General features: G+C 42.6%; 1 protein-coding gene across 1 annotated transcript in view; it reads right to left on the bottom strand.

Moving 5' to 3' along the window:
• Positions 1 to 205: 205 nt before the first annotated feature.
• LOC115014861 (protocadherin-1-like) overlaps positions 206 to 18,304 on the bottom strand; it is a 167,371-nt gene continuing 149,272 nt past the window's right edge. The window contains exon 5 of the mRNA XM_029441963.1: positions 206 to 916. Coding sequence (XP_029297823.1) covers positions 501 to 916 — 416 coding nt within the window. The 3' untranslated portion in view covers positions 206 to 500. The remainder of the gene's footprint in view (positions 917 to 18,304) is intronic.

An 18,304-nucleotide genomic window follows, 5' to 3' on the forward strand; every position in this document is an offset into this window, starting at 1 on the left:
AGGGACCCAAGCAGCGACCGGTGGCGGCAGGACGGGGGCGGGGAGAGGATAGAGATGAGATAGAAGAGAGAAGAAAGAGAGAGAGAGAAGAGAGAGAAGGGAGAGAGAAATGAAGGGCGAGAGGAAGTCGAGAGAGATAGGACAGGAGGGAGAGAGGGAGAGAGAGAGGAGAGGAGGAGAGAGACGAGGCGAGAGAGAGAGAAGAGGCCGCGTGTTTTCTTCAGTTGATTTTAATTCTATTTTACATTTGATTGGTTTCTAGAGGAGGGTGGTGGTGGTGGTGGTGGTGGCGGTGGGCAAGGTGGGCGAGGGTCTAAAGCCTTGTACGGTGGATGCAGTTATAAAAAGGAAGAAGGGGAGTCGGTGCTGCGGCACAGCGAGTAATAGGCACAGGGGGCGGCAGTGAGGGGGCGGGACAGGTGGTGGCGAGCAGCGACGGGGGATGATGAGGGGCGTAGGGAGGTGGCTGGGTGGGGGACTTAAGCAGGAGAGCTGCACCCTCACAGGTAGATCTCCCTCTTGGAGGTCTGGCCGGTCGGAGTAGTGGCTGAGTGATACTCCACCGCCTGGCTCAGTGGGATCTCCTCCAGCCCACAGTCTTTACCAGAGGAGTTTCCACCCCCGTGGTAGGCACTGCTGTAGGGCGTCATGAACCGCATGTTGGCCACTTTGGAGCCACTGCCACTGCCCGTCCCGCGCTCCTCCGTCAGGGGCTTGGGGCTGCCGTTGGCCATCAGCTGCTCCTGCCCGTCCATCTCCTGGTAAGGCACGAAGGTGGAAAGCTTGGCGGCGTTCTTGGATACCATCCGGGTGGGGGAAGACTCGCCGGGCATCCAGCAGGAGTCAGAGTGGCCAAACTCGGTGCACTCATGCGTGCAGTTACCGGTCATTGCCACGTCGGGAAGAGGCCTGAGATCTGCAAAGAGAAAGAATAAGAAAGGATGAGTGAAGTAGATAACAGCGGAGGATAACAAGGTCAGAGATGGAGATGAAACTGTCCATAATTTCTAATTCATTACTGTGCATATCTTCTGTTCTCAGACTCGTATACAGAACAAGCTGCACTGCTTTTCAGTTTTCTGTTATGTTCCTTATGATGAACCCAAGCAGAAACCTCCAGATCTGAACATTTAAGCCAACACTGAAGTGTTTTAAAGCTGCATTCTCTATAACCTCCGGCAGGGGACAACTCCTCTGATTGTATAGAAGTCTATGAGAAAATGTTTATACTTCTCTGTAACCGCCAGCAGGGGGTGACTCCTCTGGTTCTCTTGATTTATTACCTCAGTAACATTTTCCTGAAGAGTTTATGTCTCAATCTGTAGTTTCAAGTCTTCTTCAACACAGGTTGTTTATTTAGTAACTTATGGAAACATTTAGAGTAAAATAGAGGATAAAGCAGTGTCTCTTTAGGGCGGGGCTACCTGTGATTGACAGGTCACTACTACTACTGTTGTTGGTTTGAGTCCTCTCTCTGTGTTTTCATCTTGCAACTTTAATCCGTTCAATGTATGTTTTCACTTCATGAAAGTAAATTGTATAAATCCTAAGAAATGTGGTTTTACTCCTCCAGTGTCACTTCTGGAGGCAAAAACCAAGATGGCGACAGTCAAAATGTCAAACTTGAGGCTCCAAACATCAGTCTAACCAACACATGACAGCGACTACGTCCACTCCTTGTACACCGTCTGTGGATGAACTTCAGTTTCTTGTTGGTTTGTATTTCAGTCATTTATTGTTTATTATTATGTATTATTTTATTGATTTGTATGATGTTTATTGTTGTGCATGGATGCTTGTTTGTGCACTGTGATTGTGTGTAATGTCGGGCTGCAGAACAAGTGCCTTTGGGATAAGAAGTTCAACTGTAAATAGAACTGTATTTGACAGAAGAAGGACAAAGGTTACCAGCTACAAACATTTGTACTTTAGTGTGTGAAGATCTCTTTGTAAATGTTGCTCTCGTCCCCCAAAAACCAACAAACCCGAGAGTTCAGCTGCGTGCAGCTGGCAGGAGAGGTGATGCTGATTAAAACTGTCTTTACCTTTTATCCACACAGAGCTCCCCATTTGAAGGAAATTAATTAAAGCTCAGTGTGTATTTTTAAAGTCACTAATAGTTAAAAAATGCCAGGAACGTTGCTTAATTTGTTGCTGAAAGACAGAAACAACATATCAAACAGCGGGTGCTGAGCGTGAAACAGGATCAGCTGATTTAAAGGAGGAAAAGAACACGCTCAGATTCTTTAAAACGGTAATTATGTTTCACAAACAGCCAATTAAGGCAAAAATAACAGCACTGTAACAGCTTTCTTCGTATCATTTCTGTGTTTTTCTAGTATTAATTGATATTGTGATTTCTCATGTTGGTTTTGTATGATTTACCTTTACTGGCCGGGCCTCCGAGACACGCGGACAGACACGAGCTGACAGACGACGGGACGCAGGGCTGAGCTCGCATTTAAAGAATCACAGCTTAGAATGGAAAAAGGTCAGAGATGGAAGCAGAAATATCAATGCGTATGCAGAAAGTAACCTTTCTTCTGTGCGTGACATTAGATCATTCTTTGATACTGGAGGCTGGGGGTTTGTGGGGGGCGGGGGGGTGTAAGTCCTCCTGGGGAATGGCGCTTATTTCCCAAAATGCCCTCTGCTTCATGCATAATTTAAATTCATTGCCTCCTTTTTTTGCAAAAGGAGCTACAGTCGGCTTTTCTGTCTGTTTGTGGGTTGATGTGTACATTCTAATCCCGGGGAGTGCTGAGTAGCGACCGCGCTCCCCTCCCCACATTCTCACGGCCGCCGCTGCCGTGGATTTTGGTTTTTAAGCACTTCCCATGCAAAAAGCAAGGTGCTTGCAAAAATGTTAAGTCATGTGCGAGTGGCTGCTGAGTTCAGAGCGGCTGTTTAATAAGTGCTTTGCCTACGAACGTCGTGTCAGCAGGAGGCTTATAAAGCACGGACGCCCTCAGAGCTGCACGGCTGAACAAACTGCAAACTTAACTCACTTCAACAATAACAACAACAACAACAGAGAAAAGACTCAGCAGCCAAATGCAGCTGGACCGCAGCCTGAAGGCCAACAATAACTAAGACCTCTGACCTCGGACTGTGTGTCTGTAAGTGCTACTAGATTAGCCACCAGCAGTGCTGGCGCGATGACATTACTGCCAACATTGTCTTCAGATGTGTGACCGAGGAAATATCGACAAACGCCCAAGTTGTTGGGTACATTATGTTGGGACTGCTGTTCGATATTAAATAAGTTTGTGTCTGTTATAGTTGCTAATACAGTTAATTAACTGTTGAGTTAACCCTTTGTTTCCTGTCACTGCTGTTACCTTCTTACTGCACTGATTCATTCTCACTGTCAGATTCAGAAACAGGTTATTATAGTAGGTTTTCAAATACAATGAAAAACAGAACAAGAATATTATGCAGCGAAAAAGAGACGTCAGTTTTCACATCGCAAATAAAAGGCATCAACCAATCCACCTCTACTTTATTGGGTTATAAACTATAAAAACAAGCTTTATTATCATGTACTCCACTTATAGGAGATGAAACATGTAAACACCTGGTGTGAAAACACCGAACAGAAAGAAGTCAGTCGATGTATCCAGTGTCAGCTCCACAGCTACAGGTCAGGTTTTGTGTGTGTTCATGTTCTCCAGATGAGCCTGCATCAGCAGTCCAGGCAGAGCATTCTGCCCCAAACCGCCCCAAGGCCCCAGCCCCCCCCGGGGGGGGGGGGGGGGGGAGGGAGTGCTCCAGGTTTAGCATGTGACAATCATTTTGTGCTAATTTAATTGAAATATCGTTTGGGAATATGCAGCACTAAAGCATAATATCAACAACTTGGGGCCTAATTCCTGCCCTGGGGCCACTGAGCACATTTATCAGAGTCCCGAGTGACCCCCCCGAGCCTTTCCTCTCCTGCCGCCACCAGGCCTTTTCTAAAACTCAGTACAGTCTGAATAAAAAAGCCTCATTCAGAGACAACTGGCTGATTGTGGAATAAATGGACTTTGAAAGGCCTCTAGAATCCAACAACCCTCTCACTTTGTATTGAGTATCATTGTCTTGGTGCTCACCCTCCTGAGTTCAGTCACAGATGTTCCTCCTGCAAGATTCACCACTCGCTCTGTTTATGTTTGTCACTTAAACTGTACGAGCTCTCTGACATGGCTCGTCTTCCTCAGGGGAGCCATCTCTGAGCAGGTTATGTTTACAAGTAGAGAGGAGATAAATAGGGAGCTCACCTTCTGTTCAATCCCTCCTCAAGTAGCATGATCTGATCAAAATGTTGTTTCAGAACAACCGGTCTGCTTCACGCCTTATCTCAAATCAAAGCGTGCAAGTCATGTCACAAATATATACAAAATACATATAAAGTTTTATAAAGTTTTCACCCTCTAATTATCTCCAATCGCTTCCATTTCAATCAGTATTAAGCTGCGGTCAACACAACTTAACTTCCTGTTTAGGTGTGCACACATTTTCACATTAAAAGCCTTCTAGCACATCAGAGGGTATAACCACTAACATTCCTGGCACATTTGTAATGTTCAACATCTGCAGGTAGTGATATATAACACTGATCAGAAGGGATTCAGGGTAACTGATTAAAAAATGGATATTGCACATGGCGGGAAAGAGAAAAGCATGCCCGATGTCGAGAGACACCAGAGAGATATTAATGTGAAACAACTATGCAGCAAGTGTAGTCTCATTGACAATAGCTTGACAAAGATTTAGAAAAAATAAAAGGCAAAGTAGACGTGTCGGGAACAGAGAATGAACATATAGCTTTTCTGTATCTTACATGCATGAAGACAAACCAGTGTCTGTACGAGAGAACGACGTAGGTTCTGTAAAACTGCAAGAATTCCTCAATATGCCTCGACATTCAACGCAATACATATCAACTGGTTCAGAAACAGAGAATGGGGGCTGCTGGTAGTGTGACCCTGTTCAGGCCCTCGGCACAGCGATTTGTAGCTCTTATCACAGAATTTAGCGCTGAGCTGACGGGGGTCGTGTTCGTCCTAATTAAGCACAAGAACTAATTGGCTCTGGTTTGAGATTAAGCTAATTGGCGAGCATGATGGGGGAAAGAGTGGGCTGTGGCTAAGATGTAAGATCAATAAGGATTTTGCCTAATAAGGTCTTCCTGTGGTGGTGGACGAGATGGATGAGTGGGTTGCCACCGCCGCAACTCACCTCCGGCCCAGATCATCATCAAAGGAGATACGAAGGATGATCAGATGCTGATGCAGCAGTTTTTACTGCTGCCGACTCTCATTAGTGACTGAAACAACATCAGCATCTGAGAACGTTTTCACCTCAACAATGGAAAACAGACGTAATGTGGTGTTTCTTGACCGCGGCATCATTTTGTGTTTTGAGCTAGATGGGCGGCGGAGGAGGGGCTTATCTTCATAGACACCGAATGTTATGACAACAGGTTTGGACTCATTTGTTTCATGGGAGGCTACTTATTCAATGGAAGAGGTCACACTAGTGTTATTTATGTCTTCAGGTTTATGCTGAATCTATGGCAGTGTGGCGTTTAGTATCAACTCCTGATCAGTGCTCCAATTTAGTCCCAGTAACTTATTCCCAAGGTGGTAGGAGATCAGTGGAAGCAAGACCCCCGACAATGATCCCACAAGAATGATATCCACATTGGGCAATTATTTTACAATTTACCACCAATGCAAACCTGAGTAGTGTGAGGTGGATAATAAAGGTATGGAGATCCAACCTCACTGTAGCTACATCCTCACTATGTTTGGTTTGGTACTGTGTATCGTTCCATTAACCACAAACAGTTGCAGCAGGAGTGGCAGCAGCATTGCGATTCCAGGTTTCTCATCAGTATTTAAGGGAAGTTTGAGAAGTTGTGGGGTAACCCCTGGAGGAGGAAACGTTATCTCTGCTGCTCTCTCTCCAGTGCCCTCGGCTAGGCGAGGAGGCGGCGCTGTCAGAGGGCCGTAACGCTGAATTCAAGGTTGCCTCTATTAGTCGAGGCTATTTAAAATGGACTAGCCCTCCTGAGTTTTCCCCCCTGTAGCCCTTATCTACACTCCTGAGTTCCAGTTAACCCCGGGGACCCTCGCTCGCCCTGACGGCCTCTCTCTCTGCATAATACACTACACTACCTTGGTCGCCATTTTCCGGTCAAACTAATTAGATTTCAGAGTCCCTGCTTGGGAATATGTCAGTGGTATGAAATGGAAATAATTTCCAGATGAGTGTCTGACATTTTACGCTGTCACCGAGAGTAAAGAGTCCAGTCATATTGGCTCTCCCTTTCCCTTTCTCCCTCTTCTTCTCCTTCCTCTCCGTTCCATCACTTTAGTCGCAGAGATATGCTAAAGCCTCGTGCTTCCGCTCAGTGCTGGGTGATAAATGGAAGCGAATGTACACAAAAGAGAGCTTCTCTTTTTTCTGCTTCTGCTTGAAGTGTTAATGTGTTTAATTACTTTGAAGCTGGGCTGTGTGTGTGTGTGCGCGAGAGAGTGTGTGTTCGTGTTGCAGTTAAAGCTGCAGCAGGAAAACCTTCAATTAATGCCTTTTCTCTGTAGATGACAATGGCTCCAATTCATCTTATAGGAACAATAGAGGAGTGAGAGGAGGTGCAGCCGCTCCGAGCGCTCAAAGACGTCCAGGAGAAAGCGAACGACGTGCTGCCGCTTCCCCCGCTGCAATCAGTGGTGACGCCAACAACCCACACACACAGGATACCTTCGTTTTAGAAATGTGTCTCTGACTTAGTCTCATCTCCTGGATGCTCGTCTTGAATCGGACAAGAAAACATTTATGTTCTTCCAGGGGTTTGGAAGGTCATACTGTCGGATCAGGTGACGATGACGTTTTAAATTTCTGTCTCGACAGAGAGGCACGTCAGACATTAATGGAGAACTACCTGCAGAGGTGATCAGGCAGCAGAGGCCAGAGGACGACCGTCGACCAGACTGAGCCGTTATCCTGCCGATTAATGTCAGCTCATATTGTCTCTTCTTTAGTATGTTTTATTTCTCGACTCATGGCTTCTTTGCTCCTCTTAATGCTTGGCCTTTCTTGTTTTCAGCTCTAAGAATAAAGGGTGTCTTTACAGATTGTAGTCATCTTGACTGTTACAACAATGATTATAGATATATGACTTCTGTCGTCAACGTTTGGTCAACATCAGGCCCCAAAACTATTATATACACTATATATATATACTATATAGCACTATGACTTTTGTTTACGCAAATCAAAAGTGCGCTTATAAATAAAATGTATTATTATTATTATTATTATTATTATTATTATTTCTCCACGTTTAGACAGAAGATTGGAAAATTGCTCTCATTGATTCACTACTCCCTACAGTCTATACTAGACCTGGATATTTACTCTGTAGTGAGCACTAAAATTTGATTTTGGACACTTACAAACACACATTTTTTGCCATTTCTAAAACTGATCGTAGCAGAAAGTGGTACACATGCCATGAACTCTATATAGTGCCGTCTATAAACTGGTGTGAGGTATATATAGGACGTCATTCAGTAAAGAGGCCACGACACTACTTCCTCCTTTACTTCTAAGAAGACAGTCGAGTGTAGGGCCATGCTGTCAGGAAAACCTCAGGATTGAACAAACTTGTTTGCCATCAATCCTCCAGAAAAGCAGATATTTTATGAAAGTCCCTCCCTGGACTGGCACCTCTCAGCTACCGTACGTTGACTGCTTCTCCTGTGTGTGTGATGTGTATGATGTGTGCATGTGTTGAGAGTTCAACACCTGGACTTGGAGTTGCAGTGCCTCCATGACCAGAGACTGATATTATTCCTAACATGATTATTTTCTATCTTCTCTTAAATAACAACAGTGTTGTTGTTTTTACTGAGCAGTGAAGTCACACTGCTGTAAACCTGAATCTGTATTCATGGTCACAGACATCCTCAGAACAAATCCTCAGTTCAGTAAGGATTGCAGACACACACACACACACACACACACACACACACACACACACACACACACACACACACACACACTCCTGTGTTACGTGTACTCTCCATCAGAGGTCCAGTGTGATCCTGTGTGTTTGTCAGTGAGCTGCTCTGTGTTCCTATAAACATTTTCCCAAACTGAAACCTTGATTTAAGAAGTAATGATTTTGATAGCAATGAAGAGTTTATGGAGTCTGAAAAAGCATCAACAACAAGGTACAAATATATTCTGTGTTTCATTACGCAGTGATGATTCATTTGTATGATTTCCTACACATGAACACCGCGACCAGCTGGGCTCATCCTGTTGGTCATTCTGTCCACCACTTCGACAGAAATCTCCATAAATATGAGAAGGATGGCCGGGACATTAAGTACAGATATCGATCATACGCAGAGGAGGAATCTGAAGGACTTTGGTGATCGTCGTTCCACCCCTGGATGGTCACATGGTGACATTTGACCTTTTAAATTGACTTAAGTTTATGTTAAAAACGTATCCACGCAGTTTGAATACCTTTATTAATTTAGAGCACCAATAAGTGTCCGGGCCTTCCAGTTGTCTTAACGTATCAGCCAATAAGAAACAAGTGTTTTGCAGGATGTTCGGCCGTATTTGAATCTCAAAAGCAGCTGGACATTGTTTTCTGTCTGAGAGTGAGATTGATATGTTGAGCCTAACACGTAACTCCCATTGGACGACACACTGTACAGGTTAAAGAAACAACATCATGTTAATTGGCTATAAGGTGGTGGTGGGTGTGTTCTGCACGGCGTTGGGCAGATGTTTCTACTTGTCTTTATGCTAAGCTAGGCTAACTACGACCGGACTCTCGCGTACAGACACTCTCAGAAAGGAAGCAAACGTTGAACTTTTGTTTTTACAACCTGAAGAATGCCGCGTGTTCCTGTTGACTGTGAACTGCACGGATTCCTTTCCTCCTGCAGCACAACAACTTTTTAAGCATCTTTATTTCTTCCCTTTGTTCCCTCCCTCCCCCCCTCCCTCTCTGACCCCCCAGTCTGGCTGTGTGTGGAAACCTTGCCGGCTCTAATTAAACTTTGGGCAGATTAGAACTTTGCCTTGTCAGTCTTTATTCATGCTTAAACAAGTTATTACTTTTTGAGAAATTAAATTAGCCGGCAATTAATTAATCGACACAGAGCAGGGAAAGAGGACGAAGGGGAGGAGGAACGGAGGGAGGGAGGTGAGGGGGGAGATGAAAGTGGAGGAAAAGAAGACAGGAAAAAGGAGGGGAAAGAAGTCGGGTTTGGCAGAAAATGAAGGAAATGGAGACAGATTGATCTCAAAGACGGAAGGAAGGGAAAAAAGAGAATTATAGATATTTAAATGTCATCTGTTCTTTCACTAATTAGCAGGAGAGTGATGATTCTTTTATTCCAAGCATCAACATTTGATGCTTTCAGAATTCAGAAGCCTATCATCCCCCCCTGCAAGACGAGAAATTAAGGAGTATCTGCTTCGTTTCTCTCTGATTGGTTTTCTCTTTCGTGATTTAATGGCGGCAGAAGCGGCGGCGTCTCCTCCTCGATGGCTCTGCTCCTGAAAACCAACCGACCGAACTACAGCAGCAGAGGCGAAGAGGCCACAGCTGATAAATGACTGATAAATAACGGGGATAATGTAACAGCAGTTTTATCTGACCTTGTCACGGAGCGACGAGGAAAACGTGGATCGCTTGGTCGGCCATGTTGGAGGACGTTATGTTGACTGCTGTGAGCTCCTCTCTCTCATTCCCTCCTTTCTTAGTTTACTTTTTCATTTTTTATATTTGTTGAGATCATTCTTGCTTTAAATCGTAACTTTGCAAATAAAAAAAAAAGTATTTAAGTATTTAATGAATCTAAATTCTAGTAAAACTTGTATCATTTGGTTCCTCTTGTAAAAGTAGAAGACAAGTATTCCCTCCACACTAATAAGATCATGTGTTGTGTCTCGTTTCTGCTCTTAATTGAAGCTTGTTAAAGTTTCCACTGAGCACAACATCCAAACCCAGAAGAGTGTGTTTTCATATATGCATTATGCAATCAAATGGAAATATTTCAAATGTGTTGGGAACAATTTTGCACACATTTCCCCAAATTTCAACCTTGCATATTTGATATCTTTGGAAACTTTGTGCCGTCTGAACACCATACATGATGTGAAAACACAAAGACAAAGTGTAAGTCTGTCATTGTTGTTTCATCAGAAGCTCAGCTTGACGCAACGCCGCTGTGCCGCCGGCTGACTGCGTGTTTACACTCTGCCCTGTATCCGTCCGCAAGGTCTCTGATTAATTAACTGTGCACAGCGCTGCAGATTCATGAAAACATTTTTGGTTGAACCTCCCGGACGTCAGATCGGAGCCGAAAGAACTAACCAAAGTTTTTATTTGTGGCGTTTTGTATTTGCGGCGGCTGAGAAAGAACCAAAGCAAGTGCAATGAAAGCGCCCAAAGCGATATCAAGTACAACAACACAGCAGCTTCTCTTGGCCATTAATATTTGACCACTCCACGTTGGTGAGTTTGCGTGTACGAGGGAACGAGTGTGAGAGAGAGGTCATTAAAGATGCTGAGGAAATACTTTGTGTTTGCTTTGAATGCACAGACTGACCTGAATACAGAAGTTTTGGCTGAGCTGAGAGCTGGCAGTCGTAGCACATGTGCATGTGTTTAAAGGGAGATCCACGCTTTTCTTCTTCTCCACACTGAACCCCTCGCTGGTCATTTCATGCAGGAGGCGTTCGTACTGTAAACCAGCAACTGCAGGACGTTCATATCTGATGAGTTAGGGTAATGCTTTGTCTTGTTTACGGAGATAAATGAGCGAGTCGTCGGCCAACGATTGTATTAGATCTCACTTCCAGACAGGTTTACGTTAATGCATACGGACGCTCGTTGCCAGGTTTCACTGCACACTACATCTGCTCTGTTCCAGCATGGAAGTCTCACTGAATACAAAAACACAAACTGAGGATGTTAGGTTCTGTCACAGGCGAGGTGAAACTCGCTGTTGTAAAATATGGTGTTTGGAAAGAAAAATTATATAAATGGCCGAATTCTGCAGTTTAACTTCCCGTCAAAGTGTTGTTTCACGCTACGAGTAATGTGAATGGAACAGGAGTCCTGACAGGAGACAATAATGAAGGGAATAATGGGCTTCTTGTCGCGGCGTGTCCATTATCTTCTTATACATTTTGTGTGTGTGTATGTGAACACATGAGAACATTACTGTGTCTGTGTGGACACCTGAGAGTCCTGTTTCATCTCTATATACAACCCTGAAGCAGCTTTGCTGTCCATGTGGAGAAGATAATGGCCTCCGAAGTCCATGTTGTCTCTAAGTGGACAAATCAGAGTCCATTTCATGTCAAAGCTCCACACACAGACCAAAACACTGAATTCTGAGGGAATAAATACCCAATAAATAATAGAATCAGCGTACAACATGTTTTAAAAAGTGTTGAAGCCCAGGTTGTTAAAACAACAATACACACACACACACACACACACACACACACACACACACACACACACACAGATATATAAAGTATGTAATACACATTTGTCTCATGTTTGCAGACTTTGCACGTGATATTTTTGTAATAGGCCTACTGAACTGTTCCAATGTCTTATTTCTATATTGCTTGTGCTGAAGCCAAAGAAGATATTCACAATGTGGACGCTGAAGTTTCTAACATAACCCGCTCTGTCTCTGTGAACCTCTGAGAGAACACTTTCGTCTATTCTGTCCCTGGACTTCTTCCAGGATGTGAATATTTTTGACTTCGACAAACAGCCAAACCACACGTACTCCTCGAGCTGCGATGGTTTTGTTATGAAACTGTAAATCATATCATCACATCTTATAGGAGTGATGGACAAAAATAACAGTAATAAGACGCAGATCGTTAAAGGAAAACAGATTCTTCCTTTAATGTTTCCACTGAGATGGAGAGACGTGACTCGTGTGTGAATGCGGCTGTCAGACTGGACTTCCAGACCTGTCAGCGTTGTTTTCCATGCATCAAACACCCACTAATGTTGTAGGTTTAAAGTGTTCCTGTTTACGCCCGTCTCTTGAAGTTAACTCGCACACTCGCACTTCAAACAGCAAGCGGAGACAGTGAACCAAACTCCCTGACCCTCCATGCAACAGAAGCGTCCACGTTCGTTCCCGACTGTAAATAACATCAACCAACCGGAAAATGAAAAAAAATCTGAGAAAGCTGCAGATCAGATCTGAAAAAAGGACCGAATTAGCGGCGAGGTGAAATACATCTGCACAGTGAAAGAAATGCCAAGCAGTCAATTATTAATAGTCCACACTATACACACACACACACACACACACACCCCTGTGGAATCGGCCTACTATGAAGGAAAAATTCAATTATCTTACAAAAGTGAATAAATTTGCAGCATCGCAGCCCGTGGCTGTAGCTGCTCCTGCCATTTCCCAAGATGCATTTGGGGATCATGTGGAGGGGGATGGGGGGCACAGTGGGGGAGCGAGGTCTTATTAATGGGACATTGCAATCTCTTAACTCTGTCACAGCGGAAACGCACTCAGAGCTGCTCCTTTAGACTCAATGTGTGTGTGTGTGTGTGTGTGTGTGTGTGTGTGTGTGTGTGTGTGTGTGTGTGTGTGTGTGTGTGTGTGTGTGTGTGTGTGTGTGTGTGTGTGTGTGTGTGCCAGAATAAAAGGAAAATGAGCTCTTGAGCTACTGATGTTCCACTTAAAGCATCGGACTGTTTCTGTTACTATTTAATGAAAAAGAAAAGTAGAACCCTAAATATCAAAAACACTGAAAAGTAAAAACTGAATGAGACAAAAAGAAAAAGCCTCGTAAAGTTCAATTAAATACAGTTATTCAGAAATATAGAAAGTCAAATTCAAACAGTACATAATACTAGATGTATATGCATGTGCACACTACAACATATTCTAGGAGATTAATTAAATGTACTAGATGCATTAAATGGGTGAGATGTTATACATTAATACATATATATATATATATATATATATATATATATATGTAGTGTGTAGTACATGTAATAGAAAATATGTACAAAATACACACTACTCTCATAGGTATTGGATATATATATATATATACAATGTTACTATTGTATTGTAAGGGTATTAGAGGCGACGTACTCGACATATGAGGTGGTACATAAACTGAGCAGATATTTATATTCCAGATATACAGTAATACAATACTACATGTTGGAGATGTCCTGAAAGTAGGCTACTAAATGTACTGCAAGATATACAACTTAGAACATGAACTGTATGTACAGGAAGTACCAACATGTGTTTAAAATATTACAGGTTTATTGGTATCACAGTAATACTACGTATATTCTGAATACTCGGTACTCTACTTCATGTACTATGTGAACACGGTCGTAGGTTGCACCACATGAGCTTCAGGAGTAGTACAAGTGATGTATATCGTATGTGTACTCCATGTACTCGGAGATGTACATTTACTAGGCAGTCCAGTCTTTACTTTAACTTCTTTTAAGAGCAAAGTTACTGTTAAGATAAGCGAAATGAACAATGTCTTATTCACTAAGTTTTCATAAGGAGCCCGATATAAAGATCCATACCATATGTAAATAACAAATATATGTTCTGACAACATGATCTCAAAGGTCATAAAAAGGTCACCTTTGCATCTGCATGGATTACCTTGGTGCCATGAAGTCTGAGGCAATAGAAGTAGATCGATGTATGTTGCGACAGGGTTCGTACAGCTCCGATATAAGGGGCGAGATTGTCCTTGTCTGAGGGACACTACGCGGTTGTGCTTGGAAGCAGGTAGTGTTCTCATTATTAGTGTTTGTTGTACAACAAAATAATAATTCATCTATACTATATCTGTGTTTTATTGATTCCTCTGTTTCATACCACAATGTTGTGAGCGATAAATATCTACGACATTACCGTGAAACGTTTTCATCCAGCGAACATGTTGGATAATAATTTGCTGAGCTGAGCGCTAAGGAAAGGAGCTTCAATGCTTCCTTTCTGATCTCCTTCAGCCTAGGACACTCTGGAGCATCCTTTACTAAAGCAAAGGAGACTGCTCACTGTGGGTCGTTGACAACGTGCATGTTTGGACAGGAATCCGTATTTAAATTGGAACTGGACTCTACTTCTGTGTGTTAGAAATCCTTGTGCAGAGGGATTCTCTGAACACACAGTCCTCCTGCGCTCTGCTTCACATCTTCACCTCATGACGTTTCCATGGAGGTCGAGTATTCAGGAAGAGACTATTAATACTATTGGAGCGCAGCCTGCGTCTCGTCAACACGTCCATCAGTCATCAGCGTGTGTTTGTGTTTGTCAGCAGCAGCTTTTCATGTTTCCTCACTGATCATTTCTGTCTTTTCATGACTCCAAACTGACTGTGTGTTCGGCGTGACGACCGTCAGTGTCTCCGCTCCGAGCCCCTTCCTGTTTGATCCGACGGTAACAGTCTACCTGCGGCTGATTGATGCGTTCTCATATTCCTGCTCACATGGCTGCAGACAGATTGATGCTGACGCGTCTGACCAGAGAACAGCATGTGACAGGCGTGTGGAGCAGCAGCAGCACAATGACAAGCTGTGCAGGTAACGTTATGTTGCGTTCTGGAGGAATCGATTTAACCGGATCTCCGGGGAAATTTATATTTCTTTATGCTACAAGAACTGCCAGCATCGGTTTGTTGTTATACGTGCAAACAGTTAAGCAGGAGTGGACTCCACAGAGGTGAATCTTTTGTTCAATTCAATATAAAAGTTTAATTTATTAAAACAATTAACAATTAAAATTACTTTTTAAATCTCTTTCGTCTCCTTCAAGCATCTTAAAGTGAGATTAAGGAGATTTATCCATATTTCAGCCTTTGACAAATATTAAACAGCACATAAAATGACAAAAACTGGAACGCAGGAAGAGAAGATTCATCCTCGTGGAAACACTCAAGCAAAACGAGGAACATAATAAATTATAACTATCCTGCTTTTTCATGTTTTTACTCATAAATTCAGACGACACCCGAGATTTACATCAGAGCACGTCCTTATTTCAACAGTGATGTTTTCCTGTCTGAAGTAACCAGCTCTGAGGACGCCAATCGTCTCGAAAGGGAGCGAGACTGTGCAGAGATAGTTTGACTGAGAACATTAGGAAGGCTGCAGATAAACTTCCCTGTCAGACTTTGTGTCATTTCCTACAGTGAGATGAAGTTTGCAGAAAATTCTTTTTTCCTTTTTTAATAGAGGAAATACAGTGTGACAGACATTTCTTCTTCCTCCCCTGCTGGAAATCTAAAAGTAAAAGCCCTCAAACAGAAGTGGAGTCCGTCACTGTGCATCGAGGCTCGAGCTGGCGATGCTGCTCCCTGGAGTAAAACTGCTTCACCAACTAAACTTCATGTGGAAAAACTGGTTCAGTGCAACTACAGCTGCAGAGAGACAGAACTACACTGCAGCTGCATAACACAGGAGTCACTTTATGTAAGGTGTGTAGCACCTTTCTAAAACGGATGTCACAGAATCTTTTGCAGTCAAAGGCAAACAGACAATATAAGAGTAACAATTAAGATAAAGTAGGAGCTGCTTTTTAAACTCCTAAATACAGGAGCCGACACATTAAAGGTGCAGTCACCTTTAATTTCAAGTCTGGATCACAAAACCAGCAACAAGGAGTGATGAGGAGACCGCAGAGACCTGCAGGAGATGTAGAGCTGCAGTTCTGTGATGGAGGTAGATGTCTGAACATGCAGAGCTCTGAAGGTGAATCAAGATTCAAAGGCTTTATTGTCGTATGCACAAAAGCTACAGAGTAGTTGTTGGCAATGAAAGTCCCGATCTCCTCCAACCGTCTGAAATTGAATGAAATTCGACGGGCGTCACTGAAGCTTTTATTAGAGTTGAACCTGGTTAAAAACCTTGTGATAGGCATGAAGAGACATCTGGTTAAAAAAGGGGAAAACAAATTAAAAAGTAGTCGATGTCAGCGTGAGACACGATGCAGATAAATGTATCAAAGTTTCTCAGCTAAAAATAACAAGAAGAAATCAACGTTTCAATGCTAGTTAATAGTGACACCTACATATTGAGCCAAGTGTCCGATGCGTGTTTGTATTGGACGGTTCAGCAGGTCACGAATAATGTGCAAAACCAACCTTCAATGCCAACACAGGAGGCCGATAGCCACACTGAGTCGCCTTCATAAAACTGTAAATATTCAATATCGTTCGATATTAATCGGTCAATAAGGTTTGAGACTTATAAAAGTAGATGTTCTGGAGCTTATGAATTTCATGAGATATGACCAAGTGCTCCAGAACATCTACTAAAAGGACTGAGATGAGAAAACGATATCTTTAAAACTGTGTATTATCTACTGAACAGGTTGTAAAGTATCCAAGGAAAACTAAAAAGGACCCAGGAAAGAACCTTGCGGAACACCATAACACAGCATCTGCATAGTTACCAGATAACCGCCGACGTCTCTAAATCTAAACGTCACAAACTGAAACACGCTCCTGCATCAAAACCACAAGACCATCTATTCAACACAGTAAAGTCCTCCATTGGCATATTCTTTAAAGAATATTTGAGTAGTAACAACTACACTTTTAGTTTTCAAGTGTTCAGGGTGTTTAAACTAACAATGAAAACTTGTCATGTTCTTGTGAATTAAAAGCAACAGCCGGTCGGCTCCTCTCCGACTTCTCTCTCTGAAGCAGTAATTCAGGACCTGACAGATAATTGTTCAGAAAGACTAAAAAAACATTTCAATTTAACCTCCAAAGCGACTCAAACATGTAGTGAAACCAGGAACGTCTCCTCCATTTATTTAATCTTGCTTCTGTCTTTTATCCTCTCAATTCTGTTTTCTGTCCTTCCCTCTTTCCTCCGTCCGTCTTTTATCTTTTGTCCGTCCTTCCTTTTGTTGCTCGCTCAATTCTTTTCTCCATCTTTCTAAAACTTTGTTTCTGGCTGCATGTCTGTGTTGTCTCTGGGCTGTGAGGTCCCATCAGTCTTTGTTCTTCCTCTCTGCAGCCTCGACAGCCAGCGGGGGTGAAGAGGGACCAGACCTGCTGACATCAAAGTTCACTCCGCTGCTTTATGTGAGTGTGTGTTTAAAAACACTAAAAACAATACAGCCAGGTGAAGAAAGGGAAACGCTCCAGGTAAAGTTTGAAACACAAGCTGCAAAGCTCAAATAATTATTGGATGGAAAATAAAAATGTAAAAGTTACAGATGAAGATTATTGATACAACAAACTGATGGCTGACGGTTTCTATATTCTCTGGGCTTGTTTTTAAACATTTTCAAAGTTGCATGAGAACCAAACAGATAATTATGTATTTGGAATAGAAATTCGGCTAAATCCTGGATATACTCGGCACAGGATGAATACGTCTTTAAAATATGTTTGGCTGCTCGAAAGAAAGCACAGACGAATATAATTTAATTAATGATATTTAGAAATGTACCTTTACCTGAATATTACGATGCAAACAATTAGTAAAACACTGGAATAATGTCTGCATGTATAATATGTAAGCGGTTAGTCCTGTCAACTCGTTATGGTTAAAAATATGAATAAAGTTGCAAAAGAAAAACAAAGGAAGTTAAACAAAGACGTGAATACTGTTGTTCTTTAGTATTAATCAGCCCCCTCATGAACCAAGCCATCCATCATCCTCTTAACTAAGTGATTATTTATGTCGAAACGTCTAAAAGTGTCCGCTGAAAGCTTTCAACTTCCAAATACATGCATCTCTAATGCTCCCAGAAACAGCACGAGGAGAAACAATCCATGCAAGTGTTGACACCTTCACTACAAGAGACAACAGAGACCAATGAGTCATTAAATCCGTCCTCCAGAAAGCATGCATTGATCAAGTCTCACAAAACGTCTCATATCTGCTGCTCACTGCTCACAACAGTGACTCGGGCTTGATGCTGATTTGGATTATAATCATATATATATTATATTATATTATTATATATTATAAATATTCGGTGGATATAAGTCCAGATTCAAAGGGATGAAACTGCTGCAGCAACACGAGCTCTTTGTTGTCCGGGCAAACACTGCTTTAACAGATGTAATCGACTTTAAATATCAAGACAGAAACAAAGATCTCTCAGTCGAAGGACGAGCGAGAAGGACGGAGAAACAATGAAACACGGAGAAACAATGAAACACGGAGAAACAATGAAACACGGAGAAACAATGAAACACGGAGAGATGGAGCTGAAGGAAGAAT

This window comes from Cottoperca gobio, chromosome 10 (assembly GCF_900634415.1).
Source record: "Cottoperca gobio chromosome 10, fCotGob3.1, whole genome shotgun sequence".
NCBI lineage: Eukaryota > Metazoa > Chordata > Actinopteri > Perciformes > Bovichtidae > Cottoperca > Cottoperca gobio.